At 37.1% G+C, this 16,017-nt stretch overlaps 2 protein-coding genes across 5 annotated transcripts; one reads left to right on the forward strand and one right to left on the reverse strand.

Moving 5' to 3' along the window:
* Positions 1-3,019: 3,019 nt before the first annotated feature.
* Positions 3,020-4,904, forward strand: ankrd66 (ankyrin repeat domain 66; the record flags this gene model as incomplete). Its single annotated transcript, XM_080414273.1, has 3 exons — positions 3,020-3,158; positions 3,864-4,092; positions 4,802-4,904. The coding sequence occupies 3 exons, from the start codon at positions 3,020-3,022 to the stop codon at positions 4,902-4,904; spliced, it is 471 nt and encodes a 156-aa protein (XP_080270399.1).
* A 1,037-nt stretch (positions 4,905-5,941) lies between these two features.
* Positions 5,942-14,145, reverse strand: adgrf3a (adhesion G protein-coupled receptor F3a). 4 transcript variants are annotated; one of them, XM_080413653.1, is made up of 17 exons: positions 14,050-14,145; positions 13,792-13,846; positions 13,675-13,687; positions 13,420-13,551; positions 13,171-13,323; positions 12,838-12,944; positions 11,431-11,489; positions 11,203-11,327; positions 9,994-10,224; positions 9,371-9,628; positions 9,083-9,226; positions 8,644-8,834; positions 8,346-8,537; positions 6,904-8,247; positions 6,724-6,765; positions 6,587-6,622; positions 5,942-6,498 (listed from the first exon to the last, which is right to left on the reverse strand). In XM_080413653.1, exons 1-17 carry the CDS (start codon positions 14,091-14,093, stop codon positions 6,439-6,441), a joined length of 3,186 nt encoding a protein of 1,061 aa, XP_080269779.1. In that variant the 5' UTR covers positions 14,094-14,145; the 3' UTR covers positions 5,942-6,438. The 4 variants fall into 4 exon arrangements, with proteins under 4 accessions (XP_080269779.1, XP_080269777.1, XP_080269780.1 ...); XM_080413651.1 differs by having other exon boundaries at positions 13,420-13,687; positions 14,050-14,143; XM_080413654.1 differs by lacking the exon at positions 13,675-13,687 and having other exon boundaries at positions 14,050-14,121.
* Positions 14,146-16,017: the final 1,872 nt, after the last annotated feature.

Below are 16,017 nucleotides of genomic sequence, written 5' to 3' on the forward strand. Positions count from 1 at the left end.
GCAACAATGATGTACAGTGGGATGAGGATGCAGTGTCTGGATTTAAAACGGCCATAACAGAGAATCCTGAAAAGACATTTGCATGCACATTCATTAAGGAGACTGGAAATACTTGGGACATCGTGTTGGAGGATCAAGGCATTACTTTGGCAAACACATTAGTCCAAAGTGGTCCACTTGAGTCAGATGTGACACAGGTTAAATGCCCTGAGGCAAATGTCACCATCTGTAGTTACAAAAAACCTAACATTTCTCTGTGTAAGACTGAGGAGGTGTTTTCCTCCTCCATAGCAGCACCCTATTATTTCTGGTGTCAGCTTGCCAACTCTGAGGAACTCAACAGCGTGTGTAGTCTGGTTCAGGAATTTGGTCATGCAGGACAGCAGGATGTGTCCCATTCAGAGACCCTGGAACCTGGGAGTGCCTGTCTCGCGCTCTATTCTGAGGACCAACTGTGGTACCGAGCACAGGTCATTCGCAAAACTGGAAATCTTCTCTACGTCCTGTTTATTGACTATGGAAATGAGTCAGACGTTGACATCAAGGATGTGAAGGCAGTCCCTCCCACTCTGATGGAGAGGGCTCCACAGGCCTTTCTGTGCTCTCTGGATGGATTTGACGAATCCAAGGGCACCTGGGATGACAGTGCTGTCGATGTATTCTATGAGAGTATTGTAGATAAACGGCTCCATTTGACGGCACTGCATGTAGAGGATAATTTGGAAAGTGGGATTCCTCAATATAGCGTGAAAATTGAGCTTGGGGAGATGGATGTGAATAATTTCATGGAAAGCTATTGGAAAGTGTCTTCCCCAGATGATGCAGAGTTGGCAGCAGTCAGCCATCCTGAATCAGGTCAGTCAACTATATTCAGTACCTGCAAAAAAAGGATGAGACCAAGCCACTCTTCTGGAAAAATTGAAAAGCCTTTAATAGTTTGGCTAATGCATAGCAAGAATCTTCTTGCTATGCATTAGCCAAACTATTAAAGGCTTTTTAATTTTTCCACAAGTGTGCCTTGGTCTCATCCTTTTTTGCATCAATTTTGTCACCCAGTTGTACCAAAGAGCACCTTGTTGGGGATTTTTACCCCAGCCAAACGGATGCGCTCCTTTCTCGATTTTCCCCCTACTATATACACTATTGTTGCTTCTGGAACTAGACATGTATTTATGTCAGATTGGTTGGCTTTCTGATGTTGTTCTAATTTGTAATCCGTGCCCTTTAATTTTTTTTTCTTTTGAGCTGCATTCCTGTGTATGAAAAGTTGGGGTTGGATAAAGTTTGTTTCATTATCTGTACCTTCATGTTCTATTTCTCAGGTTTTGCATCATCATGGGTTCCAAGGCATGGATGAGAATGTTAGACCCACAACCATGAAAGCAGGTGATGAAATGATAGTTTTATACTAGTTTTTATATTGGGGTTTGACTTACGTTGTCTAGTGTATGGGGGGTTTACAGTAGAGATGTCTGATGATAATGGCCAATATGAAACATAAAAATGTAATATGGGTATTGTTGTTTTTGTATTAGTTCAACTGCTGTAGGCTTCAGCATTTCAGGATGTTTACATTTTAAAAGCCTTGTCGTTAATTCCACGACAGGAGATATGTGATGATGTTACCTGACATTAGTTTTGGTGAAACAAATCCTGCATATATCTGTCGGTTGATATCAGAAATTAAGATTTGGCCAATATCTGCAAAAAAATCAATATCGGACATCCCTAGTTTCCCAAATACAAAGGATACAATGCATTTAGTACTCCATTGTGTTCAGAATGCTCTGCTCTATATAGTTGATATATACTGTATATCTGACCCAGGTTTTTTTCATTTGTTTCAGAGCTGAACCCTGACCTTTTCACTGACTGGGGGATAAACACATTGTCGGGATTTGCTGAGCTGACACAACCTGGCCATGTCATTTTGATTTTTAATAAATATTGTTTTAAGTAAATACATTTCAGCCACCCACTGATTCCCACTTGTCAATAAAGTATCTGCAAAGTTAATTGAGCTTGTTTTTTCCCCCCAGTATGTATCTTGATTATCCAACCAGGAGATCAGCTTACATTTTTAATCCTTTTTTTTTTCATCACTTCCAATTTGACTTATGTGTTCTGTCCTGATTGGATAAAATTGGTAGATTGGAATAAAAAATATAACTGTAAAATACTATGTAAGAAAAGAACAGTAGGGCAAGATCTATAGGAAACTATAGTCAAAGACCAGAGAAAATAAATGGGTCTTTCTCTTTAACAGTTATTTTTTTATTGCTTTTGTTTTAAACACATCTGTAACAAAAAAATATATATATTGTTGAAACGGGGGCGTCTTAACAGATTAATGTCCGATCTGATGGCAAACTCCATTGGATAGTGCACCTGCTTCTGTATTTATTTTTATGAATTCCTAAAGTGTGCTATTTGTCTTGCCTTATGTTTGACGCAACTTTGTACAGCTGCCACCCTGAACTGTCTCACTCGTGAAATATCTTGTATCTCAATAGGATCTCAATAGGCTTTCGCTGTATACATAAAGGTATACAAAAAAAATATATATATATATATATATATATAGAGCTACAAAAAGTTCACTGGCTCCCATCCTGTCTGTCAGAAGCCTACTGTAGTTTGATTAGGCCTGGGTTGGTATTACTAATAAGCTAAGGTTGACCACTGGGAGGCAATACATATTTAGTTTGGAAGTGAACGTCGAGTTGCAATGGGAAGCAGTATCTTGACCAGATGGAAGTTTGGACCAGTTACTGTAGATCTCATCCCCAGAAGGGGTACAGGTTTGAGGTTTGTGTTGATGCCGCTAATTTTAGCCAATGAGTCAACTAATAAAAATAATTCAGCTGTTATGTGTTCTATGCGTAGAGGTTCTGTGCATGTTGACAAGACAACCAATAGCCAATCACAGCTCGGGCATACCGGGCCATGGGATCATCCATCCAGACTTTGGCACCCTCTTGTTGATACATGTTGCCTGGCAACCTTTTCGTCCTGAGAAATGACAGAGTTACATCAGGCAGTAGCGGCTGGGGATTTTGATGTAGTTGAGGAAATTATGAGAAAAAATAAATGCAATCTCAATCACAGAGACATTGACTGGAACTACAAGACGCCTCTCCATTGGGCTGCAGCGAAAGGTAGCTGTTGCGCTTTACTGTAGTAGTGGGATATATATGCCATCCTCATGTCTTGACTTTAATTAATTTAGCTTCAAATTAAATAACTATATCAGCTACCTTTCAGTATTATTTATCTGCATAGGAAGAAATTGCAACCGTATTTACCAGTGGTGGAAAAAAGTACTCTTTTTTATTCGAGTAAAAGTATGATACTGATGTAGAAATACTCTGTTACGAGTAATTTAGAATAACAAATGTACTTGAGTAAAAGTAAAAAAGTATTAGTATCAAAATGTACTTAAAGTAGCAAAAGTAGAAAGTACTCAATCTGCAGAATTGTCCCATTTCACAAGTTTTCAAATGTATAAAAATCTTTTGAAAATAGCAGATCTACAAGCTCACAATGCCTGGCATCAAGACGCATTGTGAGCTTGTAGATGGCTATGGTGGCTATTTTCAAATGGCCGAAATGTATATAGGGCTGAAGTGGTTAATGTATGTTTTGTAATAATAATCAATATTAGTAACTTAAGTTTTCAAATAATTGTAGTGGATGGAGTACAAGTACAATATTTGCCTCTGAGATGTAGTGGAGTAGAAGTAAAAGTAGGCTACTGAAACTTGGAAATAATCCAGTAAAGTAAAAAAAAAAAAAAAGAAGTACAGTACTTGAGTAAATGTATTTAGTTACTTTACACCACTGTGTATTTTACACTGTTTCAGGGCACACTGAAATCGTTAGAATCCTCATTGAAAACGGAGCCAGGTCCTGCCTCAGGACCGACCAGGGATGGACACCTGCTCACTGCGCTGCAGAGGCAGGGCGGCTGGCTGTGTTGCGTCTGCTCCACTCTCTGCACGCCCCCATAGACAGGGAGGACCGCTGTGGCGACAGACCTGTCAGGATAGCACAAATATACGGACACGAGAACTGTGTTCGCTTTCTTCAAAAGTAATGACTATGAATAATGAATATGGTTCACACTTCACAGTGGTGGAAAAAGTACTCAAATTGTTTACAAGTAGGCCTACTGCAATGCAGAAATACTCTGTTGCAAGTTAAAGTCTGGTAATCTAATTTTACTTGAGTAAAAGTACAGAAGTATTGGTATCAAAATATACTTAAAGTACCAAAAGTAATTATGCAGAATATGTTCCGTCTAAAAGGTGTAAAAGTATTTTGAAAATAGCAGATTTACAAGCTCACACTCAACACAATGTCACATCGCAACATGTTGTGAGCTTGTAGATCGGCTATTTTCAAATGGACGAAATGGGCTGAAGTGGTAAATGTATGTTTTTGTTTTGTAATCACAATTTAAATCTACAAAGTATAACTAGTTACTAAAGTTTTCAAATAATTGTAGTGGAGTAAAAGTGCAATATTTGCCTCTTGAGATGTAGTGGAGAAGTAGTATAGAAAAATGGAAATACTCCAGTAAAGTAAACATTCCAATACAGTACTTGAGTACATGTATTTCGTTACTTTCCACCACTGATGGTTCATTTCTTAATTTCTTCTCTTTAAAGTAATATTGGCCATAAAAATAAATATGAGTTTATCCTCATGTGACAATTGCTCTCTCTCTGTCTCTAGCCTACTTCAAAAAAAGACCTCAAATGTATCAAATCAATTTACACTACTTCTGTTTATATTGCAGTGCTGAGTCAGAGTCCAAGGCCTACCACAAGATGGCAGCACATAAAGACATTTCTGTGGATGACACCGATGAAGAATGGGCAGAACCACTATTTCGCTTTTAAAAAGTAGGCTACTTAAAGGGAGGGTAAGTGATATTTGTATAGGTTAAAACAAAACGTATTTTTTGTTTTGTTTTGTTGAACCGTTAAAGCTCTATATTTTTAGTAATCATTGCTATAGAGTCAGTAGGTTAGGCTATTTGTTCAGTAGCAGCCTCAGGGGTCGATCTCCCCATCTCAGCTTTTAAATAAACAAGATAAATGTTCAGGTGGGCTGCCAATTTCATCAAATCATGCTAAAGTACCCATTTATCAGCATCAATTTTATAGTGGGCCAGTTCCAATTTGGTCTGCTCATTTCTTTGTGTCATCAGACTCATCACTTCCAATTTCACTATAATATAGCCTATAGCGCTTTTCCAAAGAGTGCCCAAAGATGCTTTACATGGGGGGAGGAGAAAACAACAATAAAACAAATCTACTTTATAAGGGGGGGAAAAAATGCTATGACTATAGAATCCTGTAACTGTGTCCTGTATGAGTTCTCTCTCTTGATTGGATGAAATTGGTATCCCAACCTGAACATTTATTTTCTGTTCACTAAAGAGCTGGAGACAGGGAGACGCCCTGTTACTGAACAAACGCTGTAGTGTAAAGGCAACAATTATTAGGCTATCAGAATATAGAGATATTTAACACTTATTTTAATAAAAGAAAATCACTTACTGCACCTTTAAGTATAAAAATATATGCTTTTAAAAACACTTAAAGCTGCACTATGTACACTTTCTTCTTCTACCCCGGAGTTGAACCCGGTTTCCTGCACAAGTGCTCATTTTTTTAAACCATTGAGCTGATAGAGCCTACCTGCTTGCTCAGGGGATAAATTGAATCTGGTGAAAATTCTTGTCAGATCCTGTGTCTAGGTGAGACATGACCTTTGACATGATCTAAATGACTCAATACAAGAGCAGGGAGACAAAATACAGCCACCCCAATTGTATAAGTTATATTGTATTACCATACATAAGTTATATTGTATTACCATACAGATTGGACAAAATTAAAATGTATTAATTTAAAAAAAAAGTTACATAGTGCTGCTTTAAGTATTCAAAAATCAAGTACATTTTATTTTTAATATCAATGCATTGCTATGTTGTTTTCCACAATGCATTTACAGAACATTGTAACTCTCTGAAACCATATAATGCGGAGTTGCTTGTATGTTTATGTTTATGCTTATTAAAGGATCCCCATTAGAGACACACGAATAAGCCTCTAGTCTTCCTGGGGTCCTGAACAAAGCAAATACAATACAGACATAGAACAAAAAATACAAATTAAAGTATAAAAACAAATTTAAAAAGAAAGAAAGAAAGAAATGTAGAACCACTGACTATACACAAAGCCTATAGAAACACATGACTTCAGCATAGAAATGTAATTGAATTAACAAAAAATTAACAGTCCAAATCTCATGAAATAATGATTATAGTACATAGGCCTAGGAGGCAACGTCTAATTTACAGATAAATGCTATGATAGAGTAAAATGTAGCTTGAATGGAAAATTGTACACAGATTTGAACCAGTTTTCATTTCTTCTTCAACGCTGATTTAAGCTTCAGGGAGTTCGTGGTATTTTGGGACAGGTTCTAGGGGAAAGAGTTGAAATGAACAGGTTAAGATCAGCTGTCGTGTTAAATCTAAAATATATATATTTTAAATGTATTGTAGACTCACTTGAGCATTACCACGCTTCGTCAGTGCATCTCGTATCTGTTTAAATAGAATAAATAAAAAGGTTTAACACATTTTTGTGCATCATGTTTTCAATGACCATGATTCTTTAAACCATGTTTAAATTAAAGGCACTCTACCGCTTTATCTGCCAAACATGTTGTCAGCAAAATGAAGAAACCCTGAAAAAATACATGACACGTTACTAAACAGGGTCTGATGTATGATGTAAGAACAATGGCCTTCATGTGAACATGGTCAATGCACGCATATATCGAAATGTTTACTTGAACATGATTTTGTTGATTTCAGGATCATACCTGGAATGCATTCAGCAGGGCAAAGGCGTAATTGACAATGTAAGCAATGACTCCATATGTGAGGTCAAGAGCCCATACAGCAAATCCAAAAATCCATGTCGTACCAATGATGGGAGTCAGGATGATAACTGTCCTCAGGATGTGTTTGGTAGCTGCTTTTTCAGCATGAAGGCTACTTGTTAAACCCTTGGGAGATTCCAAAAGCTTCAAGATTACCAACACCATAGTGAACATATTGAACATCACAATTATACCAAGCGGCATAACAAATGTATGTACAGTCCCTTTCAGGAGCCCAGAGTAAATCAGCCAGCATGTCTCAGAGGTGTAGTAGAGGCCTTCAGCACCACTGCCATTGGTAATGAATGTGATTGCAACAATCAAGAAAGGACATGCATAACCCAGAAAAAATGAGATGCCCATGTACTTTCTTTTGGTAAGCTGATGTAACTGGAAATAGGTTTGATGAAGAAGAATGAAGCTCAGACACAGCATCCAAAAGAACATGGACAGGTAGCAGAAGTGCTTTACCACCACAAATATCTGACACCAATTCTCTGTAATTTTGTCAGGGAAACTAGATGCGAGGAAACCGGCATCTGCAATCAGCAAGCACAGGTAAATGTTGACGAGTGCAGTATGGCGAAGACATGAGCTTTTGGTTGTGATGACATCATTCCAGACTACCAATTCTATTCCCAGACAAGTTACAAGGGAAATGATAGACAAAGCCAGTCCTACATAGGTTATCTCTTCTATGAATGGAACATGCTGTGGGTGCTTGGACATGAGGATCGCAAAAGAGGACAAATGAACACACTCGCAATGTGCTTCATTAGTGGGACCAGGACCACCCCACTTACAGCCATGTTCAGTCCACTGTCGTTCACTTTCACTCCATGATACACACTCTATCTTTCTGTTACGAGGTCTTTCGTTGATCAAATGGAAGTCTATTTTTACCTTCGGAGATTGTATGTTGTCAACAGTTGTTGAAACAACAAGGCTATTAATCTCACTATGTTGGTTCTTGGATGGCAGGTATTCACCCAGCCTTCTAAACCCTGCTGTTTTCACAAGGCTGGAACCTGAGTTCTCCACAGAGACGGTGATGTTGAGCACTGTGTTTGTACAATGTGACTCCTGGGTACTGCTGCACGCCACTAATTCTACGTTTGCCTTACTCACAGTGACATTTGATATATTTGTTGCATTAATCAGTCCCTCGACTGAGCGTAAATATCTTTCAGCCATTGACTGATTTTCTTTGTCATTTTGCTGGTCCTCTTTCCATGATTTTTGAAGTGAGTCACTAAGGATATTACTTGCTGATTCAACAAGGTCCTGAAAAGAAAAGAGAATGTTTGAATTGCAAATCTACAAGTGATGATAATGAAAAGCATGGTAATAGAGTAAAGGCTATCTAAAATTGCTTAACTTACATCCAGTACCGTCTCTTTGTATGTGTAATCCGGTACTACTGTTTGCAGGTTTCGCATGTTTGAGAGAACAAACACAGACGCATTCACGTTAGCATAAGTGTTTATTTTCTCTGTGTCAGTTGTGGAATTCTTGAGACGAACAAATAAATCTCCAGCATTTTCATCTAGACTTCCAAGGCCTTTGTCAAGAATCTGTTGAAACAGTTATGATTAATTAAATCTTCTCAAAGTGCATGTTCATTGTCTGAGTTACAGTGCTTAGCAAATGACAATATCAGGAATGAAAAGTAGGCCTTACTTTTGTGTCTTCAAGGATACTATATAGGTCAACGTTCACACACTGTGATAGCTCATCCTTCCACGTTGCAGGTGTCACGTTTTCACATTTCCTAAATCTTTCTCCACGACCTTCCTCACATCTCAGTCTAGCTTTATGGTTAGCTTTGGTATTTGGCCAGTCGCCCTCTTTTTCACAAAATTTTGAATGATCTGTTTGAACAAACAAAAATACTACCAGCAGTTAAAAGAATTTACTTACAAAAGGCTGTATATCCATTTTTGGAAAAATACTCAAGCACAAATGTTCAGGACTGTAGCTTTCATAAGCAAAATTATTCTGATTCATACATTGATAGTACTTTCCTACTAACATACTTAAAACTTGTAATCCACAATATGCTTTAATTTCATGTAATCTATAATTGTATATATTTATAAGTAGAAACAATTAAACATACAGTAAATGACTTCAATTTTGAGCGAAGCATTTATGCTTTGCCTCCCGTTACTGAACGTGCATGTTATAATTGCTGGTTGCTTTTGATCCCGGGTCTCGCATCCTACTTTTGTTTCAGCCACATAAGTAAGTCTGTCTTCATCTTCTGTAGACAGATGGAGATTTGTCATGTCAGTAAATGAAAATATACATTCAAAGTGGCTTTAATGAATGGATGAATTAAAGAAAATAAAACAAATCAAGATAAAATGACTATGAGAATGCTTGAGACGACACTAAACTCACTTACCATAGACTTTTATATTAAATTCTGTTTTGTTGCCTGAGCCTCCCCATTGGACATCATACGTTTCAGAGTTGTTCTTTATCTCACATTTAACTGCAACCGTAACTACCTCTGTTGAATCCTGTGTACAGTGTGGAAACTGCGGGTCACTGATGATGTCAATTTCTGGCAGGAGTGCTATATCCAGTGTTTTACTGGCTGAGTGAAATATTGCCACAGAAGTTGAACTATGTATTGGTTTGAAGGTGCATGTTAAGAGGCCTATAGATTGAAGCAAAACACAAAATAAGGGAAAGGGTTTTGTTAATAATCCAGATAACATACAGTAGGACTCATCAATGCATCTATATAGAATATCTTCAAATGCCTCTTGAAAATACTAATATATATGTGTATTATATCAGTGGTTCTCAAACATCTTCATGTCAAGGACCCCCAAATTAGCTCTGTGCATAATAACTGTAGTCACAGTTTTCAGAAGGTGGCACGTCTGTTTCCTGTTTCAGTTCATATTCAGATAGCTTCATTTGATTGGCTCAGCAGCAGATTTGAACTGGAAACACCTTCACATGTGGTTCCAGTTCAAACCTGCTTCGGAGCCCAGCCTATAGTTTAAATGCATGTACCTTCCCAGATTGCCGATGGGTGTTTCAGAGTGAGTGTAGCACTCCTGGTTGTTGATGTCAGGACAGACTCGGAACCATTGGCTATGTTAAATATTTTTGTCATTTTTGTCCTATATGTTTTTGTCAGGTTCCATTGTGGCGTTGGGTCCATTTCTTCATCTACTGAGCAGTTAATTTTGGTATCACCGTAAACAGACACAGGGTAAGGTGGCATGTCCATTTGAACACGACCTGTGGAAAAATGTGCACAATGAACCCAATATGAACGATATGCTAACATTTAACAATAACTGAAAAAGTTGCAGCTGGCTTTTTCCAGATCAACTTAAAGAAAGGTAAACCATACAAATTGCATGGGGAAAAGGTTACATGGACTAGCACTTGTAACAAAATTAAAACATTTCCGTATGGCATGGAATTTGGTTATCAAACTTTTAAATGTCAAGGACCCCCTAATAATATGTATTTGGAGGCACCACCCATCTAAGATTTGTGCTGTTAAAAAGGTTTAAAAATATTAAAAAATGTTCACTATTTTGTTTAAATACCATATTTTCAAATAGCCTATGTATATAGGGCTAAAGTGGTTAAACTGATTTTCATGCTATATAGACTCATTTGGCTTATTAATAATTTAATAATTTAAGACTAATTTTGGGTGCTTTGAGAACCAAAGTGAAGAAGAATCATCTAACCTAATGCTATGTCAAGGCATACAGGAAAACATTCTTAAAAAGAGATTCTGAGAAAACTGCTTGAGACTTTTAAGGGGTTTGTTAAAACCTTAAGGTTTTATATTCCAATAGCTATTAATGATATGAAGTGTTTGTTCAGACACCATTTCTTCAGTATGTTAGTAAACAGAAATTATGCTCCTTTTACAAAGAACATTTTTAAGCTTAAATTTTAGTGTTCCAATTTTGTATGCTCATTTTTATATTTTTATTTTTGTTTCATCACAATTTCACTTGTTTATCCTGTAACCTGTAAAGAGTTCTCTCTTCTGATTGGATAAAACTGGTATCCCAACCTGAAAAAGTATTTTCTGTTTACTAAACAGCTGAAGAGATGGAGAGACCCCTGTTACTTAACAAACACTATATTTACGTATAGGCTACTATGGATACTGTAGCTGAACAATGTGGGCTTTAATGTCATTAAAGAGCAAGATATTTCTCTGATGAGATTTCCAATTAATGGCAAGCTTACCGGTTGTCTCCAGTGTAAAAGTTGCATTGATTCTTCCTTGCAACTCTTCAGATTTTTTGGCCAGTTCATCAGAATTGACATCAGCATTAAGTGTAATTTCAAAAATTGCAATCACAGATCCACGCCTTACAGGGAGATAGAAACAATTCTGATACAGTAGATGTGCAAAACAAGTTAGATAAACCACTACAAAGTGCACTTTTTGTCAAAATGCTGGAGTTGGCCTACCTCAACTCTTTTATTCTCAAAGTGTCAAATTCTTCCAAAGTGCTGTACACTGGTTTCATCTAAAAGACAAATAACATTCATATTATAATGTTAATGGTGGTTAGTCACACATGACATGCCTCATTACTAACCGTATACTACTGAATACTTTTGGCCTTGTGATGGATAAATGTACTGTATGCATTCGTCTGCCTAGTGTTTGGACCCTTCCTCTGGTATGTAATATGTGGCATGCATCTTTCACTTTACAGGATGTGTTACCATAGCAATCTTGCTTCTGCAAACATACAGTGCTAGAGGTTTGAGCCACTACCCACCACCCATTAGGCAATTTTAATATAGGATAAGATTCATTTGAACTTTGGCACTGCTTTTTGTATTTGCATTAACGTAGAGATTTTGCTGAGATGTATTGCCCATAATGTGTTCTGATGCTAAATCTTCCTACTATTGTGGTTCTATTGCTGACTGTATCGGTAAGCCTAATTGATGCTCTGTCGTATTACCGTGCCACACCACGAAAATAGCAGATCTACAAGCTGTTACACATTTCGTCACACATTTTGTGCTTGTAGATCAGCTATGTTTGGCACGCAGCACTGTGTACGACGAAGTCAAATTGGGTTTAATATATTCTGTCACCTCAATTTCCCCTTGGGAATTATCTACCTCTCATTCACTTTAAGGGGCATTTCATTTTAAAACACTTACCCCTCCTAAACCCATTGAACTTCAAACCTTTAACTAGACTCATTGAAAACACATGTCCCTGGTTTTGGTGACTGTATGAGGGGGCTGTGTTATATTTTCAATAACAAAAGCAGAAAGAAGAAAATTTAAAATGTAATATAATTAAAGAATAAATGAAAAAGGTTATTGAAAAAACACGGCCCCTCACACATTAGAAGGACAATATCAGCTACTAGAACCAGGGAAATGTGTTTTCAATGACACGTCTAACATGTTTAAAATGGAGTTTGAAGTTCAATGGGTTTATAGGTGTGTGTGATAAAATTAACGTCAAATATCTAAATATGGAATCAAGCAACTTAAAAACTGTCTGGGGTGCACAAAAAAGCCAGAGTAGACATTAAAATGACCTCAGAAGTGTTTTACAGTGAAATACCCCTTTAAATAAGCTGCCATACATGGTAACTATATATCAATGCTACCATTTTAAGTGTAATAAGTGTACCAGTTCTTCATAATTTCAAAGTAATCTAATGAGTGGGGTGCCTGGTGCACGGCTCAGCCAGTTAGTTCACAGCCATAGACCATGATTTATTATTAGGCTACATTATGCTCCTAGTGAGTGCGAGGACCTGTGTATGAATCACGAATCAGGCCCTCGTCTTGTCTCGCGTCACAACAAAAAACAAGAAAATACTATACTGAGCTTCAGCATACCTGATCTAGCAGCTTTTGACTCAGCTCCTTAAATTTTTTTGAGTTTGGGTCTGCCATGCTGTCGAAATATTTTTCTCTGTGTAGTGTGCATGATCCAGTGATAACAACTAAAAAGACAAATAATGTTAGTTTCAGTATTCAGCAATTATGTAAGAAGGCATGCACGCGCACATGCACATGCACATGCACACGCACACGCACACACACACACACACACACACACACACACACACACACACACACACACACACACACACACACTCACACAATACATAGGTGTCATTATTGGGAGTACACACAAACAGTAGACCTAATATATTTGATTCACAATACCTCTTTTGTTTGTATAACACATTTGAGGGGTTTTGTCTGGAAAAGTACAATTTCTCTCCCCACAGCACTTGGGGTGAGACTCACAAACTTCAGTGCTCCATCTGTGATCTGGCTCACAGGTACAGCTCAGTTCATCCTCGAGAGTCTGACATTCTAAAAAAAATTATGCATTTAATCACTGGGTTTATCACATTCTCAGTCAAAATGAGGAATAGAATGTAGAATTTACAGCAATACACATTAGCTTACTTGTTGTCATTTTAAGGCCATCAACACGCATAGTAGGGTTAGATGCACTGAAAGTGTTGAGTATTTTAGTTATGTTGCTGATGGCGCTTTCCTCAACACTTAGAATAGTATAGTATACTTGTGTTGAGTTGCCTAAAAGATGCACACAAAAAGTTAAAATATATGAAAGTGTCATATAATTTTGACAAGCAATTTTAAGTATCATTTCATTATTTAAATTGTAAACATGAGATTTTTCAAACTGTTTTTGTCCACCTTCCGCAGAAGCCTACAAAAGACATAGATGAAGTGTAAATCAATGGCTAACAAAGGAAAACATTCCAATTTTGAACACCAATGTTTTTGATCTGATGTCCAAGGAATGTGACCAACCTGATTGTAGATTAGTCCCATAATGAAAAGAAACATGAACGTCCTCATTCTGATCCTGCAGAGTGGAGCAGGCTGTCAAATATATTATTCTGCATTTCTATTGGCAAAAACAACTACACTTACTTGTGATTGATTATATATATATCCTTGCACTTAACTTAATTCAATTTTGTTGTTTTTTCTAATCTGTTGTTTTTATTATACTTGGAAAAAACTACCTGTTCTCTTACTTGTAAATGTAAAGATAGATCCACCTACCTGTACTTGATTTGTATCAAGAAAACATAAGCACGCTCTGTCATCCTTTCCACATCAATACCCACATAAGTTGATTGAAGTTCTGCGGAGAGCCACTGACTATACACTGTACTTATATTCTAGATACGAAATTCCCCCTATCCTCTTTGCATTATTGACAGTGCAGTCATATTTACTGTAGACATGCAAAGTAGTACTGTTACGTGACTTGTGGACTTTCTAATTTGACTATCAAAATTGGAAGGTTGTATGGCATGCTTGTGTTTGGTATTCGAGAGTATTTGCTGTGCAACAACACAAAGTCCAAGTTCCACAATCTTTTCCATTTAGGCATGTTATACTATTATAAAGACTTAATTTCTGAAATATTTCGTGAGATGCTAATACATCAAAATAGTTCACAACATTATATATATGAAGAGTATCCCAAAATGTTAAAACGTTTTCTAGTGTCAACATCTATGTTGAAAAAGATGCCAGTGTATGCCACACAGTAGATGTAATTTTTCCTATGCAGTTGGATTTGATCTTTTCTCAGTGATGTCACAGGGTAAGTGTAGTCTTAGACTTGCATGTTAGTTCTTGGCAGTTCTGTTGCCACAACAACAGTGGCAACACCGAAATGTGTGGGGAGGAATTAAATTGGCATAATTACTAAATTGGGTTAAAATAAAGGGGTAAAAAATAATATTCTTCTAAAATTATTGTTTTAAAGCTGCAATCGGTACGTTATTTTGATTAATAAAAGGTTAATTTAACAGATCTGCATGGTAGAGTATGTTAATACAATATAAATGATATCTGTAGTTGTTGGAGGTGGTCTCAGTACTCTAACATTGAGAAGTTTAGACCCTCGTGTCAAGCCCAATATCTCCCCTGGTTCAAATCATTTACATAAAGTTCAAATCATTTACATAAAAGCTACAGATTGTAGCTTTCCAACAGCCACTTTCTATTTCTTACAGTTGGTACCTCATAGGCTAATGCATTATGATGTTACATTTGGCCAAAAGGGGACAACCGGAAGAACCGCAACACCACCATAAGATATTCTTACTGCAACAGCAGTAAGAATTGAACAGGAGAGGTACAAGCTACAGTCTTTTAAATATATAAAAACATGATTAAATTAAATTAAATTAAACTAGGGTGATACCCGTGGGGACGCATGCCCCTCTGGTTATGCAATGACCGTTGTACCTGTTGTCAGAGTACCCATTATACCCACAGTACCTACTGTATACCTTACTTGGAGTAGTGTACTATGACGTCATCAGGGATCTCCATACAGTATGGGCATAAAAGGGACACAGACAGATACAGAGATTTGTGAGTATATGATTGAAAATGTCTAACAACAATTAATATAATTTATATATGAATGATTACATATGAAGGAATGCATGTAGACTATCAACAATGAATATGTTAATAGCTATACGTATGTACTGTACAGTCTATCAACAGTGAATATATGCAGTCTTTCAACAGACCAACATTAAGTATCTGGATGAATGTAGAATCTATCCACTGTCTGTGAATTAATAGTAAAGTACAGTACAATCTCAACAGTCATCCAAACGGTTATTGACAAACTGCCACCTTGGTGATGGTTTGTGCTATTCAATTATTAATGACAAAACACACAGTATACATTAATAACTGTAAAAGCACTACGCAACAAAGGAAACTGCTATAGGCCTACTCAAAACTGATTTTCCTCAAACTGGTTGCTGAATACAGTGTATCAAATAGCAAAGAGCTTGAGGGTTTTCAAATTCCAACAATTCTGTAATCTCTTAACCACATGAACCCTAACGCCTTCATTCTGGGCATGACATAATAGGTGAACATTTGGTGAAAAGAGCAGATGAAGCGTTGTGAGCTTGTAGATTTGCTATTTTCGGCAGAGAGATTTGGTGGAGGGGAAAAAGGAGGGGATAAATAAAAGTATAGATCCCTGGGCGA

This window comes from Gymnoscopelus braueri, assembly GCF_963280865.1.
Source record: "Gymnoscopelus braueri genome assembly, chromosome: 19".
Taxonomy (NCBI): Eukaryota; Metazoa; Chordata; class Actinopteri; order Myctophiformes; family Myctophidae; genus Gymnoscopelus; species Gymnoscopelus braueri.